Below are 22,500 nucleotides of genomic sequence, written 5' to 3' on the forward strand. Positions count from 1 at the left end.
TGGCTACACTTCCAAGCCATGGGAATCAGGTAAGTGTATTTATGTTTTCCCATAAAATTATTTTTGTCCAGATTTTGTGAGCTTTCTGCTTAAAATTTTGCGAAAATAGGCGCCATGACAATTAATGGTCGCAAAACCACTTTTCCAGACAGTTGAAAACGTGGCAACTTCCACACAGCCCTTTTGCAAGCAAAAACACCATTGAAAAGAAAATTGTTAGGATAAAAATGTCAGGACGAAATATTGGAAACAGTCAATTCAACCTCTGGCTGTTGACCTCTGGAAAGATCTTCCACATCATTTTAAATTTCTCCCAGGTTTCTCTTTCCCATGATTACCAAAGTGATACCTCAGTACTAGTATTGAAAAAAGCAATTTGAAAATTAATTGCCCATATTTGTTCTTCCTCTAGAAGTGTAATGGGTGTGATTTTTTTATATTTTTATGTCACCGCTTTAAAGAATCATTTAAAGTGCCCCTAACCCCAAAATATTTTTTTCGCTAAAATGAACCTTTGCACCTGTTCGAAACGCATTGCGGCCATTTTTTCATTTTTCTAACAAATCCTGCCATTTTATAGGCTTCGAAAGTTGCGAAAATCCAAGCATCTTTTGTTCACGACCGAGTCAGAAGGGGAGTGAGCCTATTCCTGATGTGACGTCACAAACTGATTTGCATTGCATTAACTCTTTGTAAAAATGCATGCAAAGTAGATTGTGACGTCAAATCAGGAATGGACCCAGTACTCCAACGCTGACTCGGTCGTGAACACAAAATGCTTGGTTTTTCGCAACTTTCGAAGCCTATAAAATGGCAGGATTGGGGAGAAAAAGGAAAAAATGGCCGCAAGGCGTGTCGAACAGGGGCAAAGATGTATTTGAGCGAAAAAAAAAAGTTGGGGGTAGGGCACTCTAATAGCTAGGAGCTTAGCGCGAAAACGCTTGTTCACTTAGTTCACTTTCCTAGGCATCTTTTAATTATAACGTATCATCTTCTGTAACTTCATTAATTTTTCTTTCACTCTCGTTTTGAACACTGGTAATAGTTTTCACTATAATTATTTGCCCCCGCCAAAATAATACAGATGGCAGTTGAGATGTTTTTCAATTGTGTGCTGCAAATCGTGATGTCTTCATAATATTTTACATGTAATTAGGTAGCTAAATGAAAGTGAAAGATGCAAGGAAAGGATGAGCAACAACAAACAGCCTTTATTTTTAATTTCCATCAACGTTTATTTGATACTCTATCAATTGAAAGGTAATTTACATAATTTTGGAAAATGCCTTGAAAATATGATAGCTGGTAAAACAGGAACAGGAACCCTCAATGAATTCAATGGCAATTAGTTATCATAATTTTTTTTTCTCAACTGCGGATGTGAAATAAAGTTTGTCATAGCTGTTTCCATACATGAAGCTATGAAAACAGTTTAAACTGCAGTGGCTTCACTCACGTTATAGGCTTGAGATCATTATTGAGTTCGTGTATATCACAGGGAACCCAAGATCGTTACAGACAAACATGGTTCCAGGCATCAGAACTTATGGATTTGTGCAGGAGCCCATCTGGAGCGTGCAACTTCCATACAGCCTCTGTGAAACGGCGTTTTCACAAGTAGGTTTATTTTTAGACTCGCCCTTCCCGCGAATTAGGTGATAAAACAAAGGCAGTTCCGGTTTGGTGACCCTATGACGTCATCTTAATTTCTTGTAATTGGTCATCGAACTCCTGTGGGAGTCTCATTCGCGGGAAATTCAATCTGATAATAAATCGGTCTGTGAAAACGCCGTTACACGAACACAGTAGAGTTGTAGGCTCCAGGTCATGGGTTTCTGATTTGTGTGAGAATCCTTATATGTATAGCAATGAAGGAATTTTTTTTGTGAAAATCTGGGGCTGCCACTAGTTAATTTTTATAATTTTTTTAACTTCATATTTTTATGGACTTCTCCTTCCCTGTATAACTTCCTCTGTGTATGTAAAACTGCATGATTCGACTTCTTAGTGATTTTCTGCTTTAGTCAACGATGTTCGCTCGTTTCCGACGAGAGAAACCAGAGAAGATATCGAGAGCGCCGCCATTACTGCAAATGTTTCTTTCTCGTTTAGAACCATGGGTTCTGCACTTGCCACGCAATGTAACGTCAATGCTTTGGAACTTTAAATAGTAGGCGTGGCAACCCCATGAAGTATAGCAATGCTTAAACCGCATTAAGCGAGAAAAAAGAATACACAGAATGGGAATAATACGTAATGGATCATGAGAAAAGACTTGTTTAAAGTTGGTGTCAGTTTCTTACGAATCCTTTACCTCTTATATTTTAAAGCAATGTTTGTTTTCTCTCAGAGTAGAATAAGGCTGTCTGTGCATATAAAAACTGATTTGCGATGCAAAATAATTCAAGAACAGAATCTGTTTTTTCAATATCTTCTCCCCACTTCTCTGGTCTCTTTTGCTTTCTCCAACTTGCTAAACTTGAAGTTATTTGCTTTCTTTCAGCAGCTGTTAAATTCAAATCAGACGGTGAGTCATTCCTTTTTACGCTTGTTAACCCTTTTGGAAGTAATCCGGTAAAGATAACCTGCAAGCCGGATGCTTCTGGTGGTATATGGTGTCACAAAAGTTATGGACCAGCATTTGGTTCTTACACCCACGATGTCTTTGTGATATGGGGTACTAATAATGGGAGAGGCCATTATTATGGTGGTGATCATGGATTCACGTGTCTTCCAAATGCGAAAAGCAAAACTTATTTTACGGGTAAAGACCCTCTTGAGATAGACGAATTAGAGGTGTATGAAGTAAACTTTTAGACTTTCCAGTGGACCATAGCCTTGGCAACTAAGTAAACCTTTGTTGTATAACCTTGAAAAGTAATTAACTTTGTTAGGTAGGCTCTAACAACCAGTTAACCTTCAGCCTTGATTAATTAGACAAAAAGAAAACATTCGTTTTGGTTGGTTATGCGGATCACTCTTTTTATGCAAACCCCGCATGTTTTTGCGAACGAGATATCTGACTTACGATGGGGATAAAGCACGATGATTTCGACGCTAATTAAAGTGCGTCACAAGAATCGGTTTTAATGAGCAAAAGCCATTTTCCTGCACGCGATTTTACTGCTGATTTGTTGTAACAGTTGGCTCAATAGCGTAAAGCACCTGAAGAAAAATTATAATTTTTGCACGAAATCTCGGATAGACTTTCATATACCGGACTGAAATGGCAGAGGACAAAAGAGCCATTGTTTTTCTGACTAGTCCTTGCTAATTAGCAATAATTGTTATGTTCGCTTTGTTCTTTTGTTTTGTGGCCACTAATTATTTCAGATCCGGTATATGAAAGACTATTCCAAACCTCCAAGCGGCTCATACCAATTCGACTTCCAACAAGTTGTCTCACATCAACATGTTCTCGCAATGACGTAATCATTAGCCTCTTAGCAACCAATAACGACGGTGAAGCTTTAATTTCCAAATCACGTAGAAAGTTTTTCTGACGTACTATTAGTTCAGGGAGTTTAGAACGACGACAGCGACGGCTATGGCACTGAACTGTATATCATCTTGTTCACGTTGTATAATACTGGCAAATAATTAAAGGTAACGAATAAAAGAGATTTAACTATTAAAATGTTGCATTCACGCATGGTCACCCATGCTCGCGCGCAGTCGTCAGAACCCGAAATTTGGTTACTTTACATTGTTTTTCAGAGAACAGCAAAGAAATGTACTAAAACGCGTGCCGATCGTTCTTCCTCTTTGAACCAATGATATTATTGCTTTTCGGCGTTGTCACATTGCCGTTGCCTTCGTCGTTTCTTTAACTCTCTATTATTAACATTGTTAAATAAATGGTTTTAGACTGTGTTCCGGATTCTTTTAGTCAGAATGTAATCAATTACATCATCAACTGTTCTAGATAACTAGAGCAAAGGAGTAGTTACGTTAACTTTGTAAACGAACACTAAAACATTGGTTAATTGAGCGATCGACGAATTCATTGATTGGCTGGACCTGCCTGCGCGGTGCGAGGGGGAGGGGGGTGGTGGTGCTTGCTGGCTATGGAGCCGGTGCACTTGAGAAAGCTATATTTTTTTTCTTTTCTTTCCATTTGTATAACTAAAAACGGCAGCATCGTCTGCGTATGACTTAACTCAAAATTTTTGTGAATGCATCTTGCCGTGGGAGTCCGAACACTATTTGCCTGGTTTGTGATGAACTTGGTTCAACGGCCAGTGATAGGTGAAACAATGGCATCCCTCCGTTAAGGACTCCTGTCAAACATTCAGGCATTTTACCGAGTGCATCCTAAATTCAATTCACGCCAGGTAATAACTAGTAAAACGGTCAACGGCCCGTGCAATGGTGTAAATTTGCTTTTGCTTTACAGTTGCATAACTTAAGAGTTGAGCAGTAATCATTGAGTGGTTTTGATTACGAACAACCGAAAAAGCGACACTTTTTTGCTTTTGGCCCCTAAAGTGAAGCTAGAATGATAACTTTGTTACTCTGGTTGCAATCGTTCTCTTAATTTGCAGGATTCATGGCTAGCTGGTGCACATTGTAAGCGAGGTGCAAGGAAACGGTATTGGACCATTCTCCGAAACAGGCTTGAAAAATCATCTCATTACATGGTTACATACACAACTTTGCTATGAAGAAACCCATAGCTAGACTATCACCTTAGATGATTCGATGCAAAATGTTGATGAGAAGCCTATCGAAAGAATGGAAATCGTGAATTATTACATGAAGACTCATCGCGTTGAATTTAATTTATGACATTACATACTTATGAAAGGTTGCTCGAGTATTATCCAAATTTTCAAATCACTGGAATTCATCTTCATAATAGGGCCACTAAGCAGAAGATGTACTAGTTAAATACAGCCGCGATCGATGGATTTCGGAACGTGATCTTTGATTTTGATTATATGGGAAACTTCTACACATACTCCATTTCAAGAGGATATAACATCTAGTGCATTATCCCATACAGTAATTAAAAAGAGAGCTGATTAGACTTCTCTCTGTCAGTCAGAGTTGTCAGTTTTGATACAAAGTTGAATGTTTCTGGGGGAGATAAAAAAAAACCTGACTAACATGAATGCTCTCCAATGCAAGCCTCCCGGAAGCGCCCGGCAGTAACCAGCACTACACTCTACCTACCGAAACAATTCTCCGTCGCGGTCAATGAAATACGCTCCATCTTCAACGTCTGGCTTTAATTCGTGCCTTCCAGAAAACATAGCACATAACATGGAATCTGGGTCCTTTCGCAGAGTATCCAGCGTAGTCTTGTATATCCTACCAAACTCCATTTCAAGACTCGAAAAAGCTGTGGAAACACTCGCCTGCGGCACGTGTTCCCACAGCATTTCTCGTTCTCCCAAACTTTCACTCGTGTTTCTATAACACGGTACATGTTTTCTATTTCTTAAATATACCTTTGGTATTTTTTTTTTGATTTCTCAAAGGCATTTGACAATGTAAATCATGAAATCTTACTCAAGACGTTAGAATCATAGAGTGTTAGACGCCTCCCCTTGAAATGGTTCAATAGCTACCTAAGAAACAGGAAACTACACTGCACTTGGAGACGCAAAATCGCCCATTTGCAAACTATGACCTGTGGAATTTTCCAGGGAAGCACACTAGGCCCTTTACTGTTCCTTATCTATATAAATGACTAGCCCAACTACTCCGATAAATTAAGCCTTAAAATCTTTGTTGACGATACCAACGTATTCGCCTCGGCAAGCAACCTAAAAACTCTTGAAGCTCTAGTGAATTCTGAACTGGAAAAGGTGAAAGAATGGTGCGATGTAAACAAATTGTCGATAAATATGACAAAAACTAATACCATGATAATTAAGTCTACCAGGAGAGAGTATATGCCTGTAAATATTCAAATTAGAAATAGCAATGGAACGAGCCATTCCTTAGTCCGTAAAAATCATATTAAGTATCTAGGGATAATGATTGATGACTGCGTCTCGTGGAAGTATCATATTTCGTTTATCTGTTCTCGAATCTCAAGGAATATCGGCATTATGTCAAAGCGAATACATTACTTATCTGTAAAGCAACTTAAACAAATTTACTATAACCTCATTTATCCTTACCTATCATACGCAGTTTTGCATGGGACAGAACCTATATTTCCCCCTTCAAGTTGCAGAAAGCCCAGGTTAAGCAAACTCATGTTGCTCGATTAATAGGCTGATTTAGCAAACAGAACGGTAACGTCAGTGGCGACGTCCGCGCAGCAAAACTACCAATAAGAATTTAGAATAGAGAAGAAAAGAGTGGGGTCTATTCTATTCTGAATTCTCATTGGTGTTTTTTTCTGCGCGCGCCGTCGCCACTGAAGTTCCCGTTCTGTTGCTAAATCAGCCTAGTATTCTTTGCAAACACACGTGGTAAAGATACTGAGAGTGCTCTCCCATTGCTGAACCTGCTAGACATTCTCACTAGGAAACCGAATGGTTTATTTGGCCACCATGCTCAAGCACTTTTACTTAATACAATAGAAACATCATCGGCAACTATAAACGTTTGTAACTAAATTAAGTCGCCACGTCAAGAGGAAATAAATTGAATTGCGCGTGTGCGCATGTGTGGATGTGTATTGGAGGGTGAGGAGGGGGGCGAAAGGGCAGCAGATACAAAAGAACTTTTTCTTGACTTGATCCCAGTTCCCGAGATAAAGCAAGACAACAAACGAATTTTCTTATTCTTACATGAAGTCGCCGATCGGACTTACTAACTACCCCTTGGGTGAGGGTTAGGCTTGGATAAATTCTTCTTGTAAAATGGCTTATTCTACCTGGCGGCAGTGCTCGTAAAAATCGCTTATTCTGCTTGAAATTCTGCTCGGTTTTCGAAAAAAAATTGGGCGCTTGGGCCAAACCCCTAAAAAGTAATTAGATATTTATTATGCGTAGCAAAATTGTAATTCATCTTGCTTTGGGCAAAATAGTCAAATTGTCCATTTTTTTAAAATTTAGTTTTAAACTTCTTTTTATAACTTTTATGCATATCATTAGTGCCGCTGATTTCTGCTCAAGTTCTGCTCGAAAATGCCTTATTCTGCCGGCAGAATGCTCGCCTCAAAAATCGCTTATTCTGTTCGAAATTCTACCGGCAAAACTTTTCCAAGCTTTGCGAGGGTGCAAAATTGCACCCTAACAGAAAAATTTTGGAAAAATTCCGGTTACTTCGGATCGCCTCGAGACCGGCTTCGGCTGTAGCTTGTTTGCATTCTAAATCAATCACATGGCAAGTTTCAGCTCCGAACAGTCGATATAACCACATGTTCGCCTATATTACATCCAAGATAATGGCATGTCATGCGAGCGGTTGAGAGACGGTGTAGATGAAGCTAGAAGCTAGAAGGACGTGATCACGGTGGTATGGAAAGTGGTAAAGAATCGGATTTGGAAAGACAGCTACAAAATTTCATCGAAGAATCTAGGTAAGGAAACATTTATATTAAGGTTGAAATGCAACAAAAATGCGATGGGAGTACAGAGTAAACTCGAGCGCGTTCGAAGAATCGACTACTTATTTATTAATTTTGTCTAAACGGTTTTTACAATTGATTTTTATAGTATTGTAGTGAATCCTAGGGTTCAGTTACAAAATGGTTTATGAACAAAGTCAATCCCAGGAGTCCCTCCTGGTCCATCCTAATATATTAGGTCATGTCCGATAAGCGTAGTTTAAAATCCAATAGGTTTCAAGTCCAATCCAACGTTCCAAGGACGTAAACTTAGCACAGCGTGCGTTGATCGGCTGGTATTTTTCATTGTTTTACCAATACAGACAGTATCCTCCACATGAATCAAGGCTAACCTTAGGCCTTAACAAACGTTTTTAGGATTAAGATCAGCTTTTATGAATGTTTCTTTGCATCGTTCTTTGAGTCCATTGTTTTCTGAACCAATCCCGAGAGTCGCTCCGAGAGCTGCGTGTCGGCCCTCGAATTTCGCGGGTCGCATCTATTCTTACTTCATATCATCATTTTACAGATAAACCGAGTTGTAGGTCATTTTTTATGTTTCACATGCTCGTTAAAAAGTAGTTATCCTTGTTAGGGGCCGAAAATCGTATGAAATCGGAAATCGTGAAAATAGGCATTGTGCAAATAAGTATCTTAGTGGAATAAGATAAGGTTTCGTTTTACTCTAAAGAAATACAGAACGTGTTTTGCTTTGCAAGTGGAAAGCAATTATTGGAGAGGAAAAACCTCTAGCATCTAGGGTACCTGCTAGTGAGATTGAAGAAGAGACTGGGTGCACTTCTAAAAAAAATGTAATTAATTCTGTATTTGTTCGTTTTCAGTGACTTTGTGGATGTCTTGTCTATACAGTATGTAACTTACATCATTTTTGCATTGTTTCCTTGTAAAACTTCTTTATTTTGGCTCAGGCGGTTTTTGAAGTCAAAATTTGGAAGATAATTTATGTATAATGTATGCGATATGCGCTTTGTTTTTTTTGCTATTTTTTATGCGAAGTTTATTTCCCCCTCTTTAAAATGAGTTATAGATCACGTACTAATGTAAATACCTGTGGTTGAAAAAACAAACAAACTAACAAACAGCAATTGAGGTAATTCTTGGCTGTTATCTGGACGGTTGGAAATGAGTTTTAACTTAAAAGAACGTTCGAGAATGTTCTGATTCCTGATCCGACACTCCATCCTATTCGTACTCGTTTTCAACGCATTGTGACTCTGCGACTAGGTCCGCTACAGTGATTGGCAGCAGTGAGAATGATTGAGACTCGAGGCATATATAGTCCCTGAGGCAACGAAAGGCTGGTGTGGACCCTTGTCTTCCATCCAAGGGGGACTAATTCAAATCCTGTAGACGTTTGGGGTTTCTCCACTCTGCCTCAAGAGGCTTTCCTCTTGGTACCTTGGTTTTTTTTTTTTTTTTTTTTTTTTTTCAATATCCGAAAACCAACTGTCTATTTAACTTGCTCTGTTTTGTAGTCTCATCAAGTAGAAGAGGCAATTATCGGTTCTTTTATTTAACATTCTCAAATTGGACGGTTTGTTCAAAGCTGAAATAAACTGACGTTCCGGCGCAATCTAGCCAATTTATTTTAAATTTGGACAGTTGGTAGCTATATAATTACGTGTATATTTGCTCTTTAAGTAAGTATTTATTACCTGTTACTTCCCTATTAACAGTTATATTCTGAGTTACCTACGCGGATGTTCATTTCCCAGTTGACAAAAATGCTCGACGAGATCTTCTTAACGAAGCAACATTAGAGCGGTTTTCAATTGAGTGTCGAAAGTAATTAGTGAATTGCTTTGGTTTTGCATTTTCTTCACTCAGTGATTGGTTGAAAGTTCTCGCGCCATTTTTTCAACCAATCAGAAGTGAAACCAAAAGCAATCGTTGCTTGCGTGTGCACATTTTCCCGCGCCTTGTGTCGGCTACGTGTGATTACTTCGAGTTTTGATTGGTTTACTGGATTGTCTCTGTCCTTTTTGATTGGCCAAAGTAATTACTTTGGTTTTGGTTTTATAACACTCGATTGAAACTCACTCTAAATCAGTTTCAAGAAATTATTGAAATACTGGAGGAGACTATCTTTCTTTCCTCAATAGAGGAAAGAAAGAAATGATGCTCGCATTTATCTAGCAATTTGGCAATTGTCTCTTATGCAAACCCGAAAATCTCAGGTGGTTCCAACGAGATAGGAACCCCTGACTTCTGCGATGCCTGTGAAATGCTCTACAGGGTGCAGGGTGGGAGCGAGAGGATTGTATCTGGTTTGTAGTGCGGGCTAGAGATGAAAGAAAAACGTGATCTTCGCACTTATCTGCCTTGCAGAGGTCATGGGCTCGAATCCCGTTGAAGCCACGTGACCTGTCTATCAGAGACAATTGCGTTAATTGCCACGAGAAGTGCGAGGATAATTTGTCTCTTTCAGGTTTCACATATCAACATGCTGTCATAATAACGACGGCGAATGCTTCATTTCTAACTCTAAATCACTAACGTGTAAGGTTGCGCGGCGGACGTATTAACCATTAGTTTGAGAAACGATGACGACGACCACGGCAACTTTGCGCTTATTCGATCTTGTTCACCTTGCATAATAGTGGCAAACTATCCTATACCTGGAATGATACAAACGGTCTTGAATTAAAGTTAAAAAATAAATGATTCAGTATTGCATTCTTGCGTTATCGATAAAACCTGAAATTTTGTCATTTTACGTTGTCTTTAATTGAATATTTATTACCTACGAACAGCTATATTCTGAATTACCTACGCGATGGGGATATCCATCTCCCAAATGACAAAATTACTACACGAGATCTTCTTAAGGAAGCAAAATTTTATCAAGTTCAGGGAATTATTACTCTACTGGAGGAGATATCTTCCCCACAACAGCTTGACTCCTCGGTGATTGTCAAAAGCGAATGTGAAATATCAATGATTAAGTCTTGGTTACGACCTGGTGCCAGATTTTCTTTGCTGTTCCGTGCTTCCGTTCATGGAAAATCTCCAGAGTATTTTCACCGCTGCTGTGACAACAAAGGTGCAACTCTACTGGTGATAAAGACAGGCGTATACATTTTTGGCGGCTACACTTCCAAGTCATGGCAATCACGTAAGTTTATGGCAAATATGGCTCTTTTATCAGAACTTATAGATTTGTGTGAGAATCCCAATATGTGTGGAAATGAAGGATTTGTCTGGAAGTCTCGGACTGCCATTCGTTAATTTTCATAGTCTTTAGTTCGTATTTGCATGGACGTCTCCCTTCCCGTAACTCCCTCGGTGTCTGTAAAACTTTCTACACGATTCGACTTCTTAGTGATTTTCTCCCCTAGTTAAGGATATCCGCTCATTTCCGAAATAAAAAAAAAACAGTGAAGATATCGAGGACGCTGCCATTACTACAATGTTTCTTTGCGTTTAGAACGATGCGTTTCGATTGCTGCGCAACGTCACCTCACTGTTTTAGAACTCCAAATAGTACACATGGCAACTCGGGGAGTAAAACGATGCTTAAACGGCATTACTGTTTCCTAACCCTAACCCTAGCAAAATTTCCGGTTTTCGCGCGTTTAGGTCGTATTATAATTTCCAGTTAACTCTTTTGATTCATGAGGGACAGGAAAGGAAAGGATCTTAAGTGTCTAGTCTTCTAGCGCTGGAGCACTAATTGCGGACACTGTAAACTGAAATCAAATCAAAACCGGAGTACCCGGAAAAAACCTCTCGGTGCAGAGTAGAGAACCAACAAACCCGGGCCACATTGGTGGGGGACGAGTGCTCTCACCACTGCGCCATCCCTGCACCACCTCATGATATAATACACACTGGGCATGAGACACTACTTGTTTAATCGTGCTGGGAATCTCATACGAATCCTTTAGCTCTTACATTTCAAAGCAATGCTTGTTTTCTCTCCCAGTAGGCTAGGGCTGTATGTGCACATAAAAATTGATTTGCGATGAAAAAAATTCTCGAGCGGAGCAGAATCTACTATTTAGGGTTGTCTCGAAAGTTAGCTCGGTAACCTACCTTTTTACATACACGTAAGACTTGTTTTATCGCATTTTTGGAGAAAATTTTAAAAAATATTTATCTGGTGCTTTTTAAAAAATCTTTTAACAGCGTTTTCATATGTAACTCAAGCTCTTCCGGATAATTTTTTCTTATACCACGTATTAGGAAACAGGAATTAATCGCCGGGGTTAGGAAATTGAAAAAAAAATACCAGGTTATTTTTTTCCAAAAACTGAATTTTAGGGCTCTTTTAGCAGTGCTGTACTGTTTTCATGGCAACGGTTGGACAGACACTCTAATAAAATTTCCTAACAATCCTACTGAAAGGATCGACAGTGTTGCAATTATTCTTTCCCCACTGTTACCTGTGGAAAACCTTTTTGAGCGTCCTTAATGTAGTTTAAGCATCGTTTTACTCCCCGAATTGCCATGTGTACTATTTGGAGTTCTATAGCTGACGTTGCGCAGCAATCGAAACGCATCGTTCTAAACGCAAGAAAAAAATTGTAGTAATGGCAGCGCCCTCGATATCTTCTTTGGTTTCTTTTTTTCGGAAATGAGTGTGAAACTTTAGCTAATTTTCTTTCTGCAGCTGTTGATTTTACAGCCACGCCAGACGGTGAGTCATTCCTTTTTACACTTGTCAATCCTTCTGGAAGTAACCCTGTAAAGATTATCCCCAAGCAGGGTGCTCAAGGTGGTATACGCTGTCGCCAACGTTGTGGACCATCATTTGGAACTTCCACCTATTATGATCTTGAAATATGGAATGGTCGCACATCAAGCAATCTTGACCTTGGTTATGGATTCACGTGTCCTCTAAATATCCATAAGGAAACTTTTTTTACCGGTAAAAGAGCTTCGGAGATAGACGAATTAGAGGTGTATGAAGTAAACGTTTAGACTTTCCAGAGGACCATAGCCTTGGCAACTAAATGAACTTTGTTGTCTAGCCATGAAAACTAATTAAACTTTGTTAGATAGGCCTTGACATGTTGGTGGACGGAAACAAAAGATTTCTCATTAGCTCCTTTTGTTCATACACCAGCAATAGTACATTTCATCATTGTTGTATGTGTCTCTAGAGATTGGTTGCAAACCACCTAGAGGAGGCTTAAGCAATAACTGCGACGAATCTGAAATTAGTAATTCGCGTCATTGTAATCAATGCCATTTTTTATAAGAACTTTGGGGAGGTTGGTAAACATGCCGTCTAGTTTGGATAGACAGTAAGTACACTTCTGCAATCCGCTCCTCAAACTCATAAATAATTCATTACGTCAACTTCCAAGTACCCGATGTATGCCCCATAATGTTCAGGAGTTTTGATACCTAGCAGATTCTTCAGAGAGAGCAGAATATTCCACTTCATTGAAATATGTATGGTTTCCTCAAACAAGAATGCAACACTGCATAGTTTAGTATAGTTACAATGATTGAGGACTCGCTCATGCTTCGCGCTTCATTAGGGAATCCCGAGACCATTTTTTTCAGCACAGAAAATCTCCATCATCGCTTTTCAGTATTTTCAAGAGTGAAATAGATAATAGTGTTGTCATGGCATGGGTGGGCTCCCCAGCGCAGTGAGTCTATTTTGGAATACCCGTTCCCGCGAAAATCAGTTGTCATGTAACTTGAAAAAAACATAGCAGAAGCAGTCACGCGTGACATGGTTTCTTCTGATTGGTTAATATTGGCGGCCCTTTTTAAAATAAATCCATTTGTAGCTGTGCTGGGGCAAGGCAGAAAAGTGATAGATCAACGTCTCTTATCCCATTTGCTTTTGGTATTTTCTATTTTTTAATTAAATAGCAACGGTTCAGTGTGTGCTATCGAAAGTAAAAAGCGTACGACTTGCACGAGGCGATAGCCGAATGGACTCTAGCTTCTCGAGTGCTAAGCCATTCTCTAAGCAAACCTCCCGCGTGCAACTATCTAAGCAATAGAGGACGTTTCCCATTTTTCCATCGTCTCATATAAACACGAGGGGGAGTTGGGAGAATTCGGGACAGTTATGCAAACCCGAGACGCAGTCGAGGGTTTGCAAACTGTCTCGAATTCTCCCAACTTCTGCGAGTGTTTAGATTAGGCTATGGAAACAAGGAAAAAATCCTCTATTGCTTTTATAAAACATTTCTCAAAGATAATTCGAACAATGAAGGAAACAAATGAAGGAAAATTCTTGATTGAAACAGGTTTTCTTGATACATGCTTATATTTTCTACCAGTCAATCAAAACGCGCGTCTGACAACACAATTAATTAAAATTCGTGTGATGTCACAGCCGTGTTTCCATACTCTCATCTAAACCTAGCTACTGATTAATGAGAGTGCGGTTACTTTCCTAATTATTTTATAAAACTCCATAATAAACGCTAAACCGTTTACTATTTGTTTTATTACAAAACCAAAACATCTTGTGATAGTGTGTAACAACCTTTGTCTTTGCCTTTGAATGCCTCTCGCTCATTCACTTAGGCTTGCAAATCGTTTAGCCAGTTGTTCGGGTAAAATACCCGCTAATGGGTCAAAACATGATCATGCCATTTTTGAGTCTTTTTTTCATAAAGCTGTGAATAAATTTCAACATTTTCGGCGGTAGACGGGTCGGTCATTCTTGTAGTTTGAGGGAAAGGAACTTTTTCCCCGGTGCACGCGTCAGTGTTTTTTTGTCCTAACCATTCACACATGGGAAAATAGTAAAGGGGTAATTGACCAATCAGAGGGCGCGCTCTACTTTTGTTATGTTATGACGACTGACCAGGTCACGCAAGGTTTTTTTGCAGGTCCACATCAGCTGAATATCTGCCAAAACTTAAAATGCTCAAACAAATAAAAAACAAACAAACAAACTCGGCAATAGTAATCTTAATCTCACCGCACAAAACACTACCCTAAAGTGAAAGCCTTGGCTGTAGATCATTTGACTCTAGCTATGCTGGACTTGTCTGAGGACAGAGCACGTGCGATAGCGGCAATAGACTAGTCTGAGACAGTAGAACTTCAAGCGGTGTTGGCGTGACGCTCAGAGAGTTTTTCCTTTTTTTTATTAGTCAACTATTTTTTACAGGAAAGGATTAATTTTGAAACCTGTCTACAATCAAGAGTAAAATCATAAATTACTGCCGAAGATAACGAGTTGCAATATCCAGAATTGGGGGAGACAAATGGAAACAAAACTACCGAATGAGATAAACGGTCGGTAGTGAGGGAACCGGCAAAATAGTGCGATATAGTGAGCGATGAGCCCGAGGAAAACCGAGATAAGGGGTTGTCAACAAGAACGCGAAACAGCAGAGGAAAAACTGGATCGAGACCGGCGTCCGTGACGTAACTCGATGTTTTATTGGGCGAACACGCGACCACCACAAAAGACAATCAACCAATCACAGATAAGCTTGCAAATGGTGCACGTAAACTGGATCGTTCCTGTCTCCTTCACCTTGTTTTCCTAATGCCAACCGCAACAAGGGAGACTTTGGCCAGGCCTCCACGGCCAGTCGTTCAATTTGAACAACCTACAGTGAGGTCCTATTTAAGTTCATTCGATTTTCTTTTAAAACCTTTATACTACAAATCTGAAAATTTTCACCTCCATCCAAAGAAATGGCTATCCTTTTTGGCATTCTTTTGTTTGCAAATTAGGCCTTGTTGCCTCGTTTAAGTGAAGTATTCTTTTGAATTACAAGTTTAAGAACGAGGCAAGCAAACAAAAGAATACTAAAATGGAGGCCATTTTGGTGTAATGTGTATATTCTCCTTGACTTCGAAACTGCTATAGCCCAAGGATATGAAATTGCTGCTGATATTGTTGTTTATATGTGCGTAATGAAAGGAATAGTTCAAGAGAAAATTTAAGGCCGAATTTGAGGTGGAGGAAGGTTTCATTGCGTGGCTTTTAAATATCTTCTGTTTCCCTTTTAAAAGACCAACTATCCCAATGCATTTGAAATTGGTCATTAACAAAATGGCGTTCTGGATTATGTCGTTATAAAAGGAACAATTCAAGAGAAAAATAGGGCAATTTGAGGCAGCAGGTGATTTCATTGCGTGGCTTTTAAAGACTTTCCATTTTACTTAACAAAATGGCGTTCTGGATTATGTCAAAAGAATATGTTAAGTACTTGGAAAAATATATTATTGCAAAACAGTGAAAATTCTTGCAGATGCAAGATAAATGTTTTAAAGGTAGTTGAATTTATAGGTCCTAAATATGTTTCTCAAATCTAATATTTTTTAAATTAGATCACAGATAACAGTGTATGACCATAATCATTTGTAACTGTGATTTGTGATTTCTGCACAAACCGAGGCTCCTGCATAAACCAATTAGCTTTCGCGCGAAAACATGATATCTTCATACGTGAAAAGATCAATGTTATGGTTACATATAAAAACGCACCTTTCGATGCCTTTCTTGAAATGATTTAGTATTTCACTGGTGTCTATATAATAAATAGAATCTTACATGGCCGCTTGGAGATACGAAATTTCTCTTCGAGTGTTAAAAATATTTCACTCGTTCGCTGCGCTCACTTGTGAAGCATTTTTCAACACTCAAAGAGAAATTTCGTATCTCAGCGCGGCCATGTAATATCCTCTATATATTGGTCATATTATGCTAAGATTTTGCAAACATCAAGGCCAGTATTACATTCCGCGGTATGTACATATCGGTTTGTACGGCACATGGTAAGAGTTCCTCCCTTTAAGGTATTTACATTTTCCAGAAACGTACAATTGGTTTTCAGCGGTACATGCAATTGAAACTTGCAGACCGGAGGATCTTGACAAGTCTAAAACTCAACTTCGAATACTTCTATTTAGTCCACCTTACAAGGGCTTCTACCAGTGAAATACTTGCGGTTATCCACACCCTCAGGACACGTAAATCCATTACCAAATTGAAAGTAGCATACGCCTCCATTGTTTATCCTGAAGTCACTTTGGGAGGAATAACCAAAAGATGGTCCCCGTGTTTGACAACACTGTATACCCCCGTCAACACTTGGATTGGGGGTAATTTTCATCGGGCCACTCCCAGAAGGATTAACAAGTGTAAAAAGAAATGACTCGCTATCTGGAATTGTCTGCAACTTATCAGCTGAAAGGGGAAATAAACATACGAATAAGTAAATTAGACCAGACCGCCCTTCAAATCGGAAACGTTTCATTACTGTAGTACGGCCACTAATTTCGAGATTCACGGTCATGACAAGTAATACATAACAAGATTGAGACGACAGGGTTCCACTTAGTGATCTGGAGCTACATTTTTGAGGAACGTAGGTTCATCACATGGCAAAAAAGCCTGTTTATTCATTTCCAATTGTCACTTTTTTTCAGGTTTCCATTTGTCGGTGGTCCATCTTAATTAATATCCAAAACAATTCCTATGTTCTCGGTTGCTTCACAAAAATGATCCCGAAATAAAAAGAACTGTTTATAATCTCCGGATACAAGACGGCGTCAACTTTGGGCTCAATACTGATTGTACAAAATATTGTGATGGTAATGTGCCCGACGGAGCCCATTTTTGAAAGTAATAGTTTTCTTGCAAGTCATGCTGGACGCTGGATTATTGCGAAAACTTCACATTTTTAAAGATAAGCCAAAAAGCCAGAAGAGAATCTTCCGACTTCTTGTAAAACATCCACTTAAAGTTGTGAAATTGTAAGCCTCATTTTAAGAGTTTGCGACTATTGTAAATTAAAGGTCCGCCGGCTAGAACGAAGACTGTGTATTACGGGAAATTAAATGTGAACACACAGTGGTGGGTCCTCGTTGGGTCTTGCAAGATACGTCAATCCCAAGTCAGAACCGCAATAAGGTTCCAAAGCTTTTAAAAGATCAGGATCTTAAAAATCCTAGGCTATCAGGTTTGTAATGAAAGGAGAAATTCAGATGAACCGGCGGGCCGAATTTGCCTTATGTTCTTTTTTACTTTTAATTAATGGACATTTTTATTAATTTAAATAATCTTTTTTATCAGTTGTATTGTTTGCAATTCCTGTTGTTAGGGACCATTTAATCTCATAAATGGAACTATTACCATTTTACCTTGGTCAACAAATTGATATAATTGATTAATTTTAACACTGAGTAATATTGAATCTTACGTGATGTCCACGACTTGGACGTAAAAGCGCCAAAGATGAATGTTCTCCTCCTTACCACAACGAGAGATGGACCATTGTAATCACAGCAGCGATGGAAATCTTGAGCAGTTTCACCATCAGTGGAGGCTCTAAACAACAGAGAACAGGTGGAGCCAGGGGGCAACCAGGACATCACGACGGACCGATGGTTTTCGTTTTTCAATATGATAGATGCTTTCAAGGAATTTCCCGTCAGATAGCTTATCATGCCGTGAACTTGATAAAACATGGCCTCTGCAAGCAGCTCCCTTCGAAAGATTTTGTCATTGGGACAAAACAGCTCATCATTGCGAAGGTAGTTCAAAACATACCTTGAGAAATTTATTAAATCAAAAATCAATTACAGGACGGTGGAATTACGCTCTTTGAACTTTCTGATTTGCCACCGCTAAAAACAATACAGATCGCTAATTACCGAGTTGGCTTACAGAAAACTCGTAATAGCTAAATTATAAAACCACGGAAACGGGGGACCGCTTCAAGAAACGACCTGCTGTGGAAAATCGAGGCGGTGTTCCTCGAAAGAAAACTATCCGTTTGTTGGCACTGTCAGTAAATAAGATAGGGAATGCGAGCTGCGGGAACCACCAATCTGAAAAGGCAGCTTTTCGTTCGATTTGCTTTCTCGTGTTTCGATATTTACACTGGTTTTTGTGTTTGATATATCACCTGAATCATTTTGGCAAAAAATCACGTGAGCGCAAACCAATAATAGAAAGGAAAACGAACTCCGAGTGAATTATGGTCTATGAACTGGCTGAACAACAAATTTCGCCGGGGTATTTAGACAGTCCGGCAAAACAACCAGAAAACTCTTTCCAAGAGAACGGTACAAAGAAATGAATCATTAAAATGCCCCGATTCTGACAACCACAAAGAATGTCAATTAGTATGTCGTCTCGATGAGGATCGTCAAAGAAAAATCGGGAATACTGTACTGTTTTTAGCCAACTCACACACTGCTGTTGCTTTCATATAGCGTTTGGAAAACAGAAAACTGGTCTTTCCTTGTTTATTTCTTCTTTATTTTCTTGTAACTGCTACTACTCGTGCCGATTTTTTAAAGTTATATGAAGTTTTGCGATGAACACAAGAGCAAACTGAGATAGACATGTCCGAAAATGCGAATGCCACGGTTTTAACTCTTTTTACCTGCGTACCCTAAGAATGGGTGACCGTAAAACAACTTCCGCGGAAATTTACTTGAGAAAGCTTTAACGTAGTCAATAAAAGTAACATAGTGAGAAAGAACACAAAAAGGGAAAAACAAATATAGTTCCTGTTACCACTAGACTAATACGCTGGTTGGTAAGAACAGAATGACCATCGGAATTTTGCAATAGAAGGCCCGATTGCACATCTAAAGGTTGATTTATAAGTGATCTAATAAATGTAACTCTCAACTCTGAGCTTAAGTGCGCTCACTAAGAACCAGTGCACTCTTACTTTTCCTTCTGGCAAATTTCCTCGTTATTCTACCTTTGAGAATTCGAGTTTATGGCCTCCCTTAACGTTCCACTGAGATATATGGTGTCAACCGAAATGGCTTACCCAAAGAGCTCTCCATTGCGATCTATAAAATAAGCGCCATCCTCTTCGTCTGGTTTTAACTCGAACCGACCGGAAAACATGGCACTCAGCATAGAATCTGGGTCCTTTCGAAGAGTGTTGAGTGTTGTCTTGAATATCTTACCGCCAACGTTTAGCTTTACCGTCTTGCCAAAGTGGACATTATTTAAGAGTTTTGTCGTTTCTTCGAAGGCTGCTTTTTCTTGTCTAACCTTTTCGAGGTCCCCCATTAGTAATTCATGCGCTTCAACGGCAAGCTTTTGTGAGTCGGATAATTTGGTACTCGCTAATTCAAAGGAACTCAAAATTATCACTTATGGATGTGACCCTCAAACTAATTGGACGGCGGTCTGTTATATATGTGATGTATGAGGACATAAAATGTAACGCCGTTTTATTATAGTCGTCTTCAAAAGCTAAACAGAAATGGACTGGACACTCTAGGAAAATCTAAAACCTGAAATGACCAAATCTTTGGATGCGTTTATGGTGGTAAACTAAATCTGGATTTCTAATTCACATTCTTCGGGAATTGGGTGGTGAAGAATCTAAATAAGAGCGAGTTCGCACACACATCCCAAGTCAGATTCTTCAAAACAAAGCTGAGACAAAAAAAAAAGAGCATTCTTGAATCCCGCTCCCTTTATGCACCTACAAATGGTTTGCCCCAGGATCGGGGGAGATGGGGGGGGGGGGAGGGGGGGGCAACCCATGGGAATTAGACTTCGTAAAACTAATTTTGTAAGGTCTGTGGTCCCCAGGGGTGCGAATTTGACTCATTATGGAGACCCAAGAGTGGGGAAATTGACATTTGAAACCCTGAAAATGTCAAATTTCCCGTCGGTTGCCCGACCCCCCTCCCACCCATCCTGGGGCATACCATTGATAAGTGCATTAATCAAGAAGTCAGTACAACTAAATGAGGCCTAAAATTAGCGACGTTTTCAAAGATAAGCTGTATACTTAAAAAAAAAACTGGGATATATAGAATGTACTTAGATTCAGTGTTGTGGTGTGATCAGGTTCATTGCATTAGCATCGTCCTTGAGGACGTCAACGGGAAGTCAAGAAAACCCTTCTGGACAAATTGCCACCTGAATAGTCCAGTTTCAAGTTCTCCACGACCGCTGAATAAAAACACTGAGGACGCATTTTTACAAGGTTAGCCTCCGTCTGAACGGAATAAATTCACGAATTCCACCGAGAGGATGACTTATTTACTACTCCGTCTATTTTTTAGTTTCAAATTTCAGGCACCTTCCTGCCGGCATTTGTGAATATATTCACTTCAGATGAAGAATAACCTTGTAAAAATGCGTCATCAGTGTTTTTATTCAGCGGTCATGGAGAACTTGAAACTGAACTATTACCGGAGACTAACGGTCCCGATGACAAATTCTGATACGAATCGCATCACAAGGTGACATGGACAGGCTATGATCAATAAACGTTTCTCCAAAGTCCCGAAACTATCGAGTGTTGCAATTCCCATGGCATCTTAAGGGGCGGACTCCGAAGGTATATTTAAATAAAGGAAAAATCACGAATCGTTAATTCTACTTGTGCGCTTTTAAAGAAGAGTATTGACAATTGGGCTATTTTTTAACCTACAGGTTTCCGAGTCATATGCTTTGTATTTTTTAATCAGCGCGGTATAAAGATTTCTAAGAACCCCAAAATTAATGACTTGAGGGGCTTAAGAGTACCGTTTTATGACGTCATAATTGGGAGACATTGCGCGGCCTTGGTGCATAAGGTCCTGAGTTCGATCCCCGGATCTGACGTCCTTGTTTCGACTTCTTTCATTTCAGTGTAGCCTAGGTAGCTTTAAATACCCTTAAAACGGAGCAATGCTGGAAAGAGGGGGGTAAAATGAGCGCACCGTCGGTTTCCTGGGAGAGTACTCTCTAGAGAGTAAAGGAACTTCCGACGTTAAATAACGTACTGTACCTTTACCTTTACCTAACTTATACAAGGATAACGACGACGGTATACGAGATCGCTGTCTAAAAATATTATTTCCCGTTACTGTAATAATTTTGCAAATACGCCAGGTCGCTCGGCATGGAACTTGTGAGTCCACATTCCAAGAATAAAATTGGGGAGAACGGTGTGGATATATGGCGAAAAAAATTGAAATAAATAGAGAAAAAGTCATCGTCAGGTGCTCGCGTCTTCCATATGACTTCAAATTTGCTCATTTCACGTCGTTGTCAAGACGAGAACGGCGAAGAAATGTATCAAAATGTAAATCGTGCGTGCAGGGCGTGCAGAACTATTGTTTTTGCTAATTAAACCCATTATTTTGGGGCGTTCTAGAATGGCTCTTTTTCAACTTTTCGTTTAGCAACTTTTCTGTTGCCATGGTGACTTGCTACCTCACAATAAAGAATGCACGTTGTGAAGCAACAACTGGCGTTTCATATATACGGTACTACGACATTCCCGAGTCAATCCTTGTAACAAGCCTGTCTATTGAAATTGCGGAAACTGGTTTGAGCCACATTAAAGGGGAACTGAAGGCAAAAAAATAAGCATTTTTTATTTACACTTTAGACCATGCACAATAACGTTTTCAACTTTTTTTCTAGCATATCCGTCCTTCTTCCACCTAAAAAAATGTTGTTATTCCGATTTTGGGACATCAGCATTGCGGCTCAGAATGGAGGAGTCAGCAGTCATTTTTGCAGCTTATGACGTATGATATGGGGAAGACATGCGAGAGCGCCCCATATAGGAGCAGTGTTTTTAAGAGATATTTGTCGTGAATATTGAGTCCGCGAAGAAACAGCAAAACAACGAACAAAATATCCACAACAGCACTTGTTTCTCTTGATTACGAAATCTCTGTTCCCCATATCATACGACACAACAGGCTGAAGATTTAGTTTTTGAGCCCGCACTGAAAAGGCAGAAACAGCGGGAAAAGCCCAACTTCGAACGTAAACAGAAAAGGAGAAGAAATAACCCCACCAACTTAACTTTACTTATGTTAAGCTTACCCAAAACAATGTTGGAAAAGTTGTTGATTTGGGCCTTCAGTTCTCCTTTAAGAAGTTGCAGAAAAATCCTCAAAAAGAAAAGAAAAGAGCGATTGCCCTGTACTGCTCTATCATCTGAGAGCTAGTCAATTTCGAGTTCGTAACATTTCCTGTTCGTGGTGAATGAATGCTTGTGAAACACATGAAAGACGCATATTTTGAACTGTGGTTATAATGACTT

At 39.4% G+C, this 22,500-nt stretch overlaps 3 protein-coding genes across 4 annotated transcripts in view; 2 read left to right on the forward strand and 1 right to left on the reverse strand.

Moving 5' to 3' along the window:
* The window catches only part of LOC138024170 (uncharacterized), an 11,240-nt gene extending 7,609 nt beyond the window's left edge, over nt 1–3,631 (forward strand). Inside the window, exons 2-3 of one of the 2 annotated variants that reach the window (XM_068871280.1) lie at nt 1–29; nt 2,507–3,631. The exon at nt 1–29 is cut by the window's left edge and continues 333 nt beyond it. In XM_068871280.1, coding sequence (XP_068727381.1) covers nt 1–29; nt 2,507–2,817 — 340 coding nt within the window. In that variant the 3' untranslated portion in view covers nt 2,818–3,631. Of the gene's footprint in view, nt 30–2,503 lie in introns of both variants that reach the window. The other variant, XM_068871279.1, reaches the window with a different exon arrangement.
* Nucleotides 3,632–7,421: 3,790 nt separating this feature from the next.
* Nucleotides 7,422–12,644, forward strand: LOC138023492 (uncharacterized). The gene is made up of 3 exons (XM_068870492.1): nt 7,422–7,483; nt 10,285–10,646; nt 12,144–12,644. The coding sequence occupies exons 1-3, from the start codon at nt 7,422–7,424 to the stop codon at nt 12,452–12,454; spliced, it is 735 nt and encodes a 244-aa protein (XP_068726593.1). The 3' UTR covers nt 12,455–12,644.
* Nucleotides 12,645–16,232: 3,588 nt separating this feature from the next.
* Nucleotides 16,233–22,500, reverse strand: part of LOC138023493 (uncharacterized) — a 16,508-nt gene continuing 10,240 nt past the window's right edge. Inside the window, exons 4-6 of the mRNA XM_068870493.1 lie at nt 19,261–19,578; nt 17,671–18,020; nt 16,233–16,655 (exon numbers count right to left, since the gene is read on the reverse strand). Of these exons, the coding sequence (XP_068726594.1) occupies nt 16,375–16,655; nt 17,671–18,020; nt 19,261–19,578 (949 nt within the window). The 3' untranslated portion in view covers nt 16,233–16,374. The remainder of the gene's footprint in view (nt 16,656–17,670; nt 18,021–19,260; nt 19,579–22,500) is intronic.

This window comes from Montipora capricornis, chromosome 11 (assembly GCF_036669925.1).
Source record: "Montipora capricornis isolate CH-2021 chromosome 11, ASM3666992v2, whole genome shotgun sequence".
Taxonomy (NCBI): Eukaryota; Metazoa; Cnidaria; class Anthozoa; order Scleractinia; family Acroporidae; genus Montipora; species Montipora capricornis.

What these genes read in the sequence shown, in the direction of transcription:
- LOC138023492 (XM_068870492.1), top strand. Translation starts at nt 7,422, where the DNA reads ATGGAAAGTGGTAAAGAATCGGATTTGGAAAGACAGCTACAAAATTTC. An exon ending in AATTTCATCGAAGAATCTAG is followed by an intron (nt 7,484 to 10,284) that starts GTAAGGAAACAT and finishes ACCTACGAACAG; the next exon opens with CTATATTCTGAATTACCTAC. An exon ending in TTCCAAGTCATGGCAATCAC is followed by an intron (nt 10,647 to 12,143) that starts GTAAGTTTATGG and finishes TTCTTTCTGCAG; the next exon opens with CTGTTGATTTTACAGCCACG.